We start from the raw sequence: 12,713 nt of genomic DNA, 5'->3' as shown, positions 1-12,713 counted from the left end.
GTTAATCATCGCAATTAGCGTGTCCCTGAAAATGTTTATCTCAACAGGAAGGGGTCAGTAAAGTTATACAATTTATCTATCTCTTGATTTAGTGAGCAGACATTCTTTATCTATCCCCCTTCATCCTTGATTTAGTGAACGGACATACCTTACTTATCTCCCTTCACTCCTTCTAGTGAACAAATGTACTTTATTACATCTATATCCCATCACCCTTCTAGTGAACAAATGTACTTTATTACATCTATATCCTATTACCCTTCTAGTGAATAAAACATCTATTTCCCTTCACCCTTCTAGTGAGCAAAGCATCTATATCCCTTCACCCAGATTTAGTGAACAAACACACTTTATCACACCATTATCTGCAACGCTGGAATTTCTATTCTTTCTGGCAAGGATCTGACACATGACATAAGAAGCTACAGTAACAACACAGAGACCAACTTTCTCATTATGTCTGTGACTGTACTCAGCAACCCCAACAAGAAATTACAAGACAGCTTCTTGTTCTTCAGCTGCTGCATATAAATAAAGAGCAAAGGATTACTCATACATAATAACTAGTATTTGCTGCAGGCCCTGCAGCACTCAGAGCCGAACTAACCAAACCAGAGGAAAGATCATGTTCCAAGAGCGGGACTTGTTCATGGCACACCCTGGCCGGGCAAGCAATTGAGGATGGGGCTCTCCCGGCCGTGGGATCTCCCAAAGCGCACACACAAAGGGGTCCCGCAGTGGCCTTGGGATTTTTATCAGTTTAAGGGGATTTGGGGCAGACGGATTCCCCGCGACGCCCTCTCCATCCCCCCCGCCCGTGCTGACGAAAGCCGCAGGAGAGCGCTCCGGCACCCACCCTCCGCACGCGGCCGCGGGGAGCGAGCTGGGCCGGGCCGGGGCGCACGGGGGTCGCCGCTCCTCCGCGGCGGCACCGGCGGGTGTCCCCCGCTGGGGGCCGCGCTCCGCTGCGGGCGGGGAGGGGACAGGGGCTAGGGGCCGCCCGGCCGGGCTGGCACCGCCCCGTGCCCGCCCCCTGCCCGCCCCACGGCGCGGCGGGGCCGGGGCCGGGGCCGGGGCCGGGGCTCCGCGGCGGGCGGCGCAGAGCGGCGGCGGCGGGCGGGCGGCGAGCAGCGAGCCGCCGGCTCGGCGGGCCCGGGCAGCGGGCGCTCCGCCCTCGGTGCGCGGGGCCTCCCCTCTCCGCGCCCGCGGAGCGCGGCGCCTGCCTATATCTACGGCTGCGGCGGCCCGGCGCCCGCAAGGATGTGAGGCGGGCGGGCAGCCCAGCCGCCGCCGCCGCCGTGGCATGCCCCCCCGCGCCCGGAGCCGTCGGCGCGGCGCCTAGCCGCGGCTCCGCGGGGCCATGCTGCCCTGGAAGCGGAGCAAGGTGGAGCTGGCGGCGGGCGAGGCGCGGCGGCAGAGCAAGCCCAAGGGGTACGCGGTGAGCGTACACTACTCGGCCCTCACCTCGCTGGCCCGCGCCTGCCCCGAGAGCGCCCTGCACCGCGTTGGCAGCATGTTCCGCTCCAAGCGGCGGAAATTTCGCGTCACCAGCGAAGACCCCACGTATACTGTGCTCTACCTGGGCAACGCTACCACCATCCAGTCCAAAGGTGAGGGCTGCACCGACCTGGCCGTCTGCAAGATTTGGAGCAAAAGCGAGGCGGGCCGGCAGGGCACCAAGATGAAGCTGACCATCAGCGCGCAGGGCATCCGCATGGCCCACGCCGAGGACAAGGGGCTGCGCCGGCCCGGCCACCTCTACCTGCTGCACCGGGTCACCTACTGCGTGGCCGACCCGCGCCTGCCCCGTGTCTTCGCCTGGATCTACCGCCACGAGCTGAAGCACAAGGCAGTGATGCTGCGCTGCCACGCCGTGCTGGTCTCCAAGCCCGAGAAGGCGAAGGCCATGGCCCTGCTGCTTTACCAGACTTCGGCCACGGCACTGGCCGAGTTCCGCCGGCTCAAGAAGCGGGACGACGCGCGGCACCAGCAGCAGCAGCTGGTGGGCGAGCAGAGCATCCCGCTGGTGCCGCTGCGCAAGCTGCTCAACGGGCAGTGCTGCTACAAGCCGCCGGTAGAGCGGAGCCGCAGCGCGCCCAAGCTGGGCTCCATCACGGAGGACCTACTGGGCGAGGAGCAGGAAGAGCGGGCCATGCACTGCGACTGCGAAGACATCCTGGAAGCGCTAGGCGAGCCCGAGGGCGAGCTGCTGCGCCCCAGCACCGGCCGCGGCGAGAGCCCGGAGCTGGGCCAGCTCCTTCGCGACCTGGGCGAGCTCAGCCTGGGCAACGACCTACGCTCGTTGCGCGCCGACCTGCGCGTCCGCCGCCTGCTTTCCGGGGAAAGCACGGGCAGCGAGTCCTCCCTGGAGAGCGGCGGCACGGACGGGGCCGCCCCGCCCGGCAGCGATGCCGAGCAGCCGCCCCCCGGCGACCCCGAGACCGGCTGAGCTCTCGAGCCCGTACGGGCGTGCGCGGCGCCGCCGGGGCGCGCCGGCTTCCCTCCGGGAATGCACGGCCCCGCTGGGGCGCACCGAGTTACTTCTGACCCCTCCGGGAGTTCACGGTCCCTGCCGGGAGTGCACGGCCCCAGCGGGGCGCACCGGGTTCCCTCCGGGAATGCACGGTCCCTTCCGGGCGCGAGCGGCGCCGCAGGGGCGCACCGGGTTCCCTCCGGGAATGCGCGGCCCCGCCGGGGCGCACCGGGTTCCTTCCGGCCTGTCCTGGAATGCGCGGTCCCTTCCGGGCATGCACAGCCCCACCAGGGCGCACCGGACCCCTCCGGCCCCGCCGAGGCCCCTCGGGGAATTCGCGGTCCCGCCGCTTCCCCGCGGTGCCCCCGCGACCCGCAGCATCCCGGGGAGCGGCCGCCCCTCCCGTGCCGGTCGCCGCCGGAGCCGGACCCCAACTCGCCGCGGCCTGAGGAGGGGAGGCGGCCGCGGGCTGTTTACCTCCGGCTCAGCCCTTGATGATCTGCCAAATTCCTGGAATAGCTTTCCCCGGGGAGGGCGGCGGGAGGGAGGTGTTGCGCCTTGTTTACAGTCAGAAATCTCACATCCGAGAGGCCCCCCCGCCGTTTTCTCCATTAAAGTCACTCCATCGTGCTGTCGTGTCCAAGAGGTTTGCACTGTTGTGAAGTTGGGGGGGTTTTTTATTATTATTTTTAAATTAGACTTTTTTTTTTTTTGGGCCCTGGTCCTGTCCCCGGTCTCAATGCTCTAGATCTTTTGCTGTGCAAAAGAAGACTACTTGTGGCTGTTCACCTGTACATAGGGAAATGTATGCAAATACATTTTGTTATTTTTAAGAACACCACCATTTCGATCTCCTCTGTTTGCACATATGTGAAAAAAAATAAAGATGATGGTAACTTAAAAGAAAGTGAGGTCACTGTGGCAATTTTGCCTCTGTGTGTGGATTCCTGTAAGGAGCTGGGGGTGGGGAGAGATCCCTTGGGAAATGTTGTAGGTGCAGGAGAGCACTGCACAAAAAAGCTGTTTCAAGCATTCCCGAGCTCGCTGGAAATGTTACACTACAGGGAAACACACTGGGCGCTTAAGGACTCTTAAAAGGCACAGGGATGAGGTTTTCTCTCCACAGCCTCTAATGATAGACAAGAAAGCGTGAGAAACCTCTCATCAGAGCGCTCTGGCTGGATTCTAGTCTGGAGAAACCCAACTGGTGGTGCCCCGATACTGCCCTGAGGTGAGGTGCCCCTCGCCTGGGCAGTGGGGATACTGCACACTGTGAATGCTGTCTGCATCCCGGTGCTGCAGCTGGTCCCTGACTGCTCGCAGTGCCAGCCTGAGACAATTTTATAACTTCACCCAGGGTAAGCAGTGAAGTTGATTAGCCACGGGACTGCCGCGATATTTTTAGCTGTAAATCTGTAAGTGGCAGGCTCCCAGCGCAGGAGAGATGTTCCGGTTTCATTTGTCCCCAAGTAGAGGTATCAATTAAGAGATAATTAATCTGTCATTTCTGATGTCTAAATGTTTTCCACTGTGCCTGTGCTGCAATCGGTGGAGTTGCAGGAATGTCAATGAAAAGCCCCAGCTGCCAGGGCCAGGCCACACTCCTTGTGCAAGGGACCCACCTCAGAACTTGTAAATACCTCATTAAAACCCATTGCAAAATCTGCCACCAAACCATTGTCTCAGTATGAGTCAGTCCGAGGAGGGAGCCACAGTGGTGTGGCTTTCACGGGACGGGGTAATGGGGAGAGAGGGAATCCCCTCAGAGTGGGCACCGTCTTTCCTTGTGATGGGCAGCGAGATCTGGCAGGTGACAGTGGCCACTGCCTGATTTGAGCACGCTCAGGCCGGCACTGCAGAGACACACCTTGCTAAAGAAATATTGCGTCTTGCTGCTTTTTCTCAGACAAAGCTCTCTTCGCCTTTCCCAGGGAGGGAAGGGGCACGAAGGGGAAATGAAACACCAGAGAGAGTTCATCCTAAAGTGCTTTCCTCAAGATGGGGCTTGCCAGGCTGCCTGCCTGGCAGCAGGGAACCTGCAGTGCCCTGGGCTTGAGGTGAGTGCCCCAGGTCCGTGCCCGGAGCTCTCTGGCACTGCCTGCTCTGTCCCGGGGCAGAGGAAGCAGGCAGTGCTTGGAGCAGGGAGCAGTACGGCCCCTGGGGAGCAGAGAGGGCACGCCGGGGGAGTCACGGGGGTTAGTTAACTAACCCCGGGTGCTGAATGACCGGGTGTTGTTTGCTTTACATCCTCCGTGTGTGCTTAAAGGTGGTTAATGGCCTGAGCTTAGTCAATGCCTTTCCTCTCTCCAGAAGAGCCATCGTGTCTGCAACAGTGAGAAAAGGTTTTTATCGCATGCCAGAGCTAAAAGCACAATTCCCTGAGCAGCAGTAGCAGCAGCCAGGGCCTGAAGCATTTCCCCTTGAAGCCATTAGCAGGGCTACTGTGCAGTTTCCTTAGAAGCCTGTATAGATCATTAGCTGTTGAGTCCAAATCCCTTTGTGCCTGGAATATTTTGGTATTAGAACCATAGAAAAAATGTCATATGTACATCTGCAGTGCTAGTGTGAGGTTATTCATGTGTGCTTAGCTGCCCTGCCCTCCCCATAGCATGCCTGGGTCTGCAAAAGAGAATAAGCGCATCTGAGGAGAAAAAGGTAATTTTATTTTCTGCACAGCAAATTTGAAGGAACATCTTCCTAGAAAAAGGAGAGGAGGAGAGAGTGAGACCTTCACTCCAATAGATTTGAGTAAATGGCTGAGCTGCTGCTGTTTTTTCCTTTCAAACAAGTAGCTGCTTGCTAAGCTGAAAAGCCTATGCTGGCTGATGGGCTGGTGTGGGGAGGTGCAGCAGGGCTTTGGGAAAGGCCTGTTCCCATACACAGAGGACACACTGTTCTGTGGTCTCTGCTCGGTGACAGGGCTGATGCCAGTCCCTGTGCCAGGGCTGCTGTCCACTGGCAGTGTCCCACCGAGCGTGGCACTGCCCCTGCTCGGGCTGTGAGCAGGGACACGTTCGCTGTCGATCAGGCTCCATCCATCAGCACTAACTCAGCCTTACAGCTGGGGATGGTGAATCAGCCCCCGACGCAGCGGAGGCGTGAGGGCTGCGCAAAGAACAGCAGAGACTCTGAAACTGCTCCCCAGCAGCCGGCAGCCCCATCCCTCTGCTGCCTTCCCAGGGACAGGCAGGCAGAAGGAGAGCAAAGGCAGCCTGATAGCCCTGCCAGTAGCTTTGAACTGTGGGGAAAGAAGTCAAATGTGGAAACAGGTGTCAAGCATTGCTGTCTGCCCCTGGTGCAAATCACTGCCCTGCCCAGTCATGGTGGGCCAGCCAAGGAGGTTTCCAGCACAGTAAGGCTGAACACTGAGCTTCACACATCTCTGAGCTGGCAGGCAGTGTGTGATGAATTGGCCCAAAAATACCTAAAACAACACAACACTAGGAAAGGCAATGATGCTGCTCTGAGCCTGACACATGGAGCTGATGCTTTGGCAAGTCAGCTTAGGTGCTGCACCTGAGGTTCCCTGAGTGTGTTATGGCTAAATAGAGCATGTGAGTATTCCAGGCAACAATGATGGCTCCCAGAATACGAAGAGAATAAAGGGAAAAGTGCCCTTTTTGCTAATACTATTTATTGACTGTGTATTTGCTGGTGTACTACAGATTTTCTCCTGAAAATGAGGCTGAGGGGGGACCACAGAAATGTGGAAGTGTTGGCAGGATCCCATGTACAACTTCTTGTTTTTCTGTGCCCTTAGCATGCCCTTCTCCCATCTTTAGGTCTTCCTCATCCATAACAGGAAAAAATATCATGTGCAACCAGAAAAATTAGCCAGTGGTCAAGTGGAATGAGCCAAGTCATGAAATGACTTTTAGCCTGGACTGTAGTACTGATTTAGATCCAGAATTATTTGCAGTTTAGTTTGGAGATGTGCCTTGCACGGGGCACATCCAGTTTGCCTGAACAGAGAGGACAATGTAGGAACTTCTGGCTGAGGGGCTGCTTTGGACTCCTGGATGTGAAATCTTTTTGAATGTCACCAGGTCAGTGGTGAAAACCTCTTCCTTTTTGGGGGCTACAGGCAATACTCAGTATCAAGTACAACCCTGGGACAGTTCCAAGTCACCTTCAGCACACACACTGTGACTCGTAGAGAAGCAGGAAGGCGTCAGGATTTCCTCCTTGGCGGTGTGTTAGAGAAGAGCAGCTGACCTGTCCCACTGTTAGTCATTCCCAAAGCATCACAACTGTCCCACTGCCCAATTCTTGGCCATCACACTAAACCCTCTATTATTCAGTGGGGAAAAGACCCCAAATTTCAGCCTGCAGGGAAGGCACAGGAACAGACAACCTACTGTCAAACTGTCCAAGGGGTTGTGTGTGACAGCACTGCACAGCCCCTGGTTTTCTTGGGTGAGGGTGGGCAAGGTCCCACTGATAGTGGAAAAAACTGGTGTGCTGCAAGGAGAGTGCAGTGCCAGCCAGCTATGCCTCACCTCCTGCTTCTCCTGGAGCTGGGAAGAAAAAAACCCTGCATTTCCAAGGTCAGCAGCAGCCCCAGCTCCCGCAGAGCTCATGTGCTGTGAAGGCGTCTCCCCCTCCTCACCCCAGCCGCTGGTAGCAGCAGGGGCTGTTTTCCTCAGCAGCTGGAAGGAGATGATGTGCAAGGACAGGAATGTGAGGGCAGGCAGCCAGGGCAGCACAGGGACAGCGTGGGGTCCCAGAGGCCAGGCCAGGTCGGTTCATCTGCGGGGCTCAAAGAGCCCCACAGAGGAACTGAACTGACCTGGCCCCTCAGGTTCTGCTTCTCTCCACACCTCCATCACCCACCCCAGACAAGGTGACACCTCCAGCTTGCTGCCTAGTGTCTTGTAGAGGTCTCAATCTTGGTTAATGCCTGGCAAGGTGCATGAGCTGGGGGGGAGCAGAATTGTTCACTGCTACAGCCCAGCAGGAAATCAAAGCTATGCATTCAGAAAACCATGACATTCCCTATTGCCAGTGGGGGCTCTGCCTGGTGGGAGGGCTGAGCACTATGAAAACACTCAGAGAAACAGTTATATAATGAAGGACAAGGTCCCAATCCAGCCCTTGGCTCGACAAGGCGGCTCTGCAAGGAGCTGAGCCCCAGGCTGCAGCTGCCCAGCACCCTCCAAGATCCAACTCTGGGCACTGCAGTCCATGCTGCTGCTGAAGGGTGGAGGTGGGAGAAAGGCTGCAGAATGCTTTTTCCCAAGCTGGGAAATGTCCTGCATGTTCCGACTTGGTAAGCCAGAGCACGGCTCCCATGGGTGGGCTTAAATCAAGTCCCTTTGATGGTAGGAACTGGGCAAGGTCTGGGACAGGATAGCCCAGGACTGATGAAGGTCAGGGTCTGCTAGCTGCAGGGATCTCGGCTTTTATGCCACTGCCCAGATGTCTTGGACACAGTGGTGGTACATCGTGGTATACATCATCTGTCCCTCTGCCCCAAAATAGGGACATATGCTCAAACATATGTTCTCTGCTCTGTGGGAAGGACCCTGGAGAACTGGTCACAGTAAAGGGCTTAGCCTCCTCCCTTACTCTCCTGCCCCAAAATGGAGGGCAGCTGGGCAGCCTGCCTCCTGCAGCTAGTCCTGTTGCCACCCCACAAAGAGGGGTGACATGCTCGGTGTCACATCTGGGTCTGGAAATCCCTATTGCTCTGGCACAGGCGAGCAGCAGGGACACAAGGAAAAGGCTCTGGGATGGGATTCATCTCTCCTCCCGCGGCACTCTGAAGTTGCACACGGTCTGCTCGGATGCATGAACAAGCTGAACTGTGACATTAATTAGAGCTGACGGTGCTCCTGGAGGGAGCTGGCAGAGCAGCAGCACCAAAGCCGCTGCTGCCAGGTCTGTGTGCAGAGCCAGGCTCTGCACCAGGCTGACCAAGCCGTGCCATGGCCCTTGAGTCCTGCCACACTGGGATCTGTGCTCACTTCAGCTCCAAAGATCACAGTGGGAGGTACCCTCAGCCCCAAGGGACAGGAGAGGCAGTGCCTGAATCTAGCCCCACTGAGCATCTGTTCTGCCCTTTCCAGTCAGCCCTGACTGCAGCTGGGCACTGCCTTTCCCAGTTCTGCACACTTCCCTCTGGCTCTTCCCTCTTATTGTGGCTCTTTGCGCCCAGAGTGCTCTGCCCTCAGCACCAGTTTCTCACAAGCTCTTTTCCCATCCCAGTTTCCTACTGAGTAAGAACTGGCACTTTCTGCTGTTTCACAAATGCCGTCGAGGATTGCCTGCAGTGGAACACAGTGCAGGCAGCCCAAAGCAGTAAGGATTCCTCCTCCACTGGCCAGGGAACAGTTAAGGGAATTAGGATGAAGAGTTGATATAAATAATTTGGTAGCTCCCGTAGGAAGATTGCAATTTAGCTTAATTATCATAATTACATTTTCAATCTCTCTGCTAATACTTATGAAACAATAGAGTCAAGTGTGAATGCAGATGCCTACATTTCCTACCAGTGACTTCTCATTCTGCTGCTTAAAACAGGTCCATGGAGACACTGAAGCAGGCAGCAGGGAAGGCACATAGGGATGTGGTATTTCCCCAGCACCTTGTTTTGGGCACTAGGAAGCTTCATTCCCCTCTTCCTGGCACAGAGATTTTAACTTCAGCTCCAGGATCAGCAAACTAGATCACTTTGGTGTAAAAACATCACCTCTTCTGCTGGAAGTGGAGAAAAATATTCTGGAAATATTTCTTTCTGAGCAGGGAGACCCACACTTTTTCTGCCCAGTCTGTGGTTGATGACCCCCAGAGGCATCTCCATCTGTGTTCACAGTGGCCCAGGAGACCAGACCAGTGCAAGTGGAGAGCCAGGCCAGGGCAGCTACTGGCAGGAATGTTCATTTGCAGCAACTAATCAAAGCTGTGTTACTGATGACTTCTGAACATGGCCATGGCCGTGTTTACCCTGCAGCCTGCTCCTATCTTTGCTCACCTGGGAAGAAATTGATGCTTCTCAGCAGCAGAGGCAGGTCCTGGGGTCTGTGCCCTGCCCACTGTCTTCAAGGGGGTCCCAGGAGAGCCTGACCAGGTGTCTTGCCAGTGCCCTGGCAGCAACAGGCACCATGGTCAGGAGGCAGGTGAGCAAGGGGAGGACATAGCCACAGAGAGCTGAGGATGTGCTGCCTGCATCGTGCACAGACACCTAAGCAGCACCCAGTGCCATGGGAAGTCTTTCCCCATCCCGGCATCTGCCTTCACTTGAGATGTAGCATACAGTACACAGGCCCCTTCAATGCTCTGCTCTTGGCTCAGCAGCAGCAACTCCACCCCATGTCCCAGTGTCCCCCCAGGCATCCCCAGTACCTCCACACATCCAGCTCTGATCAGAGCAGGACCAGGGCAGGTGTATGAGCTTGGGCTCCCTCAGGGCAGTCTGCCACTATCCTTGCTGGTGTCCTGTCCTGCCACAGTGCTCTGGCAAGTTGCAGGTTGAGAACTGAGCTGCTTATCTTCAGTGCTGTTCTGTTCTAATTTTACTTTCTTAAGCAATGTCCAGCCTTTAGAGAGTGTCTTGTAATGCAAAGACACTACATGGCAAGGAGGGGAGTCCCTGCATTAACATAGAAGTTATCCCTACACCATTACAGCAGTTCTCCCCACACTAGCACAGCAGTCATCCCCACACCATACCAGTACAGCAGTTACCTCCACACCAGTACAGCACTTATCCCCACACCAGTACAGCAGTTATCCCCACACCACACCAGTACAGCAGTTATCCCCACACCACACCAGTACAGCACTTATCCCCACACCAGTACAGCACTTATCCCCACACCAGTACAGCAGTTATTCCCCATGCATGACTTTGCTGCTAAAACCCTCTGGCTGCAGCACTGGCTCAGCAAATTTCCAGCAGAGCATACAGCATGGTACAGCTGTGCAGGAGACCTGAGGTCCAGCAGGGTCTGCTGGAGATGGTAGTCACTGTAAGATCTGTCTCCTCTCTGGACTCCCAGCACAATCCCATAAAGACTTTTTGGTTACTGTTGCTTTGAAGTAAGCTGATCCCCTGCCTCTTCACAGCTCTCACTGCTGTTACCAAAGAGAGAAACACCAAGGAAATCAGACCCTCCAGGCTGCCACCAGAGAGGCAGAGGAGTAAGGACACTTACTACAGACACTACAGACAAGGGGTATTGGAAGGGCCTGTTGTGCAGCAGTATTAAAAAAGCCCTTATTGCACCTCTTGGCTAACCTAGAGGTGAGGTTCATTGGCAAGGTTATTGATCTTCATTATTTCTGAATCCCAGTCTGGGCTTCCAGGACTTGGGATGGACCTGAACTCAGGTGCACTCCATGGCCACGTGGCCTCCCTGTGAAAGCAGTTTCATGTACACTTGCACTCATGCTGCCCCATGGCACCTCTGTAAGTAAAGCTCTGCAGAAGGCTATTTCAGGACCCAACATGACTCTCCCTGATGTCAGGACCAATTAGTTATATCCTGCAAAGGAAAAAAAGTCTGCTAAAGCCAGCTCTGGTGGGACAATGACATTAAGATGTTCCAGGTGCTCATCTGGGTTCCCCAAGCAAACCAGGAGCTAAACATAGCCCTGGAAGAGTGGCAGGAGAGAGAGGCTGCTGTCCTCTGCACTGAGGTCTCCTAGGGCAGCCATCTCCTGCGTGGGCCATCCTTTCTCTTTTGTACTCTGACCTTCCCTTGCTCTGCCCCTGTGCAGACTATAGCTCCTGCACTAGGGCCATAGCTGAGATCACTCTGAGCTCATCTTGGTGGGCTTGGTTCATGCTTTATTCCACCCAGCCAGGCCATCAAATCTCACTGTCATTTTCCAAGGAAACACGCATTTGAAGGAAAAAGAGCTAAAATAATTAGTCAAAATAGTGAGAGACAGGGAATTTTAGGCATTTCATATTCTCATTGTCTTCCCCCACAATGTTATTATCCTTCTCTAAATAGATGCTGAGCTGAAGACATAACAACACCCTACTTCCCCCAAATAGCTCGAGTGAAACAAATGCAGGAAGTTTGAAGGGGCTGAAGCAGAGCTGTGGCCAGACAGGAGCCTGGGCACCCCCATGGGTTTCTTGGGGCCACAGGGGCTTCACAGGACAGGCAGCTGAGCTGCAGTGAGCCAAGACCCAGAGTCTTGCCCTCATGAAATAGGGGCTGCTGCCCTTGCACTACAAAAGAGCTGATATGGGAAGTCCTGGCCCTCAGTCCCCATGTCTGGTCCTGGTGCTGTCCTCCATCCCCAGGGAAGTACCAGCAGGGCAGCCCTGAAGCGTGGCAAAGGCAGCAGGAAAGACACAGACTCCACAGCCCATCATGGCTCGGTCCTAAAAGCTGGTGGTGGTGGTGGGCTGGCCTGTCTGCCCCTGGCACAGTGCAGCCCACTGGGAGCACCTGCCAGCCAGAGCAGCCCCAGTGCCAGCACCTGCCCTGGTGTGAAGAGAAGGAAAGTGGTGTCCCCTGGCTGGGTGCAGATGAGTTGTGCCGCTGGCACCAGTGCCTGCTGTGGTATGGGGAGCCCTGCTGCCCCACTCTGCCGTGCATGGACATCCCAGTCCTGAGCAGCTGCCACAGTAAGTTGCTTCATATGGGGGTTTGAGGTTCCCCTGTCATGGCTGTGGGCTGTGGGGACAGCACTCCCTGCCCTCTTCCCAAAGCTGAGGTGACATTCTCTCTCCCAGGCAAGTGCCAAGCCTCACCAAGTTCCTGGGGCTGTGCTGGGACCCAGCAGGGGTTGTTATATCAGGACCAGCGTTATCACATGGGAGGACAAAGCCCCTGGCAAGAGCCACAGTGAGACAGGCAGACGTGGTTTGTCCCTGGGGAAGGGGCAGACAGTACCTGTCTGCAATTCCTGTGAGCCTTGACCAGGTTCAGCTCTAGAGCAAGGCACAATCGCTGCTGAGACTGAACTCACAGTTCTTCAGCAACTTTTCACAATTGTTTTTAATGGCAGAGCCATCAGTAAGGCACTCGGAGGTGCAGTTAGGCCTTCCCTCCCTGAGGAATACTGTTAACTGAAACCAAAGCACAGAGGCAAGGAAATTGCTCGATGAAGTAGTTTGGTAACTGTGAAAAAGAAGAACTTGTTTTCTTTGTCTTGCAACAGCAAATTGCACAACATGACCTGCAGTGGCTTCAGCCTGGCAGGTTTTCAGGACGAGGTGGTGGGGTGATTTAAAATCCACACTGTGAGGAGGGAAATGATTCTGAGCCTGCTATGGACT

The 12,713-nt window shown here is 55.6% G+C and overlaps 1 protein-coding gene across 1 annotated transcript; it reads left to right on the top strand.

Annotated features, from left to right (window-relative positions):
- The first annotated feature begins 1,133 nt into the window (after positions 1 to 1,133).
- FAM43A (family with sequence similarity 43 member A) lies at positions 1,134 to 3,380 on the top strand. The gene has a single exon (XM_066326406.1). It carries the CDS (start codon positions 1,361 to 1,363, stop codon positions 2,447 to 2,449), a length of 1,089 nt encoding a protein of 362 aa, XP_066182503.1. The 5' UTR covers positions 1,134 to 1,360; the 3' UTR covers positions 2,450 to 3,380.
- Positions 3,381 to 12,713: the final 9,333 nt, after the last annotated feature.

This window comes from Sylvia atricapilla, chromosome 10 (genome assembly GCF_009819655.1).
Source record: "Sylvia atricapilla isolate bSylAtr1 chromosome 10, bSylAtr1.pri, whole genome shotgun sequence".
Classification (NCBI taxonomy): Eukaryota; Metazoa; Chordata; class Aves; order Passeriformes; family Sylviidae; genus Sylvia; species Sylvia atricapilla.
The sequence above is the reverse complement of the archived record's forward strand: the minus strand, read 5'-3'. Positions and strand labels throughout refer to the sequence as shown.

Coding starts and splice junctions, on each gene's coding strand:
- FAM43A (XM_066326406.1), top strand. CDS start 1,361: ATGCTGCCCTGGAAGCGGAGCAAGGTGGAGCTGGCGGCGGGCGAGGCG.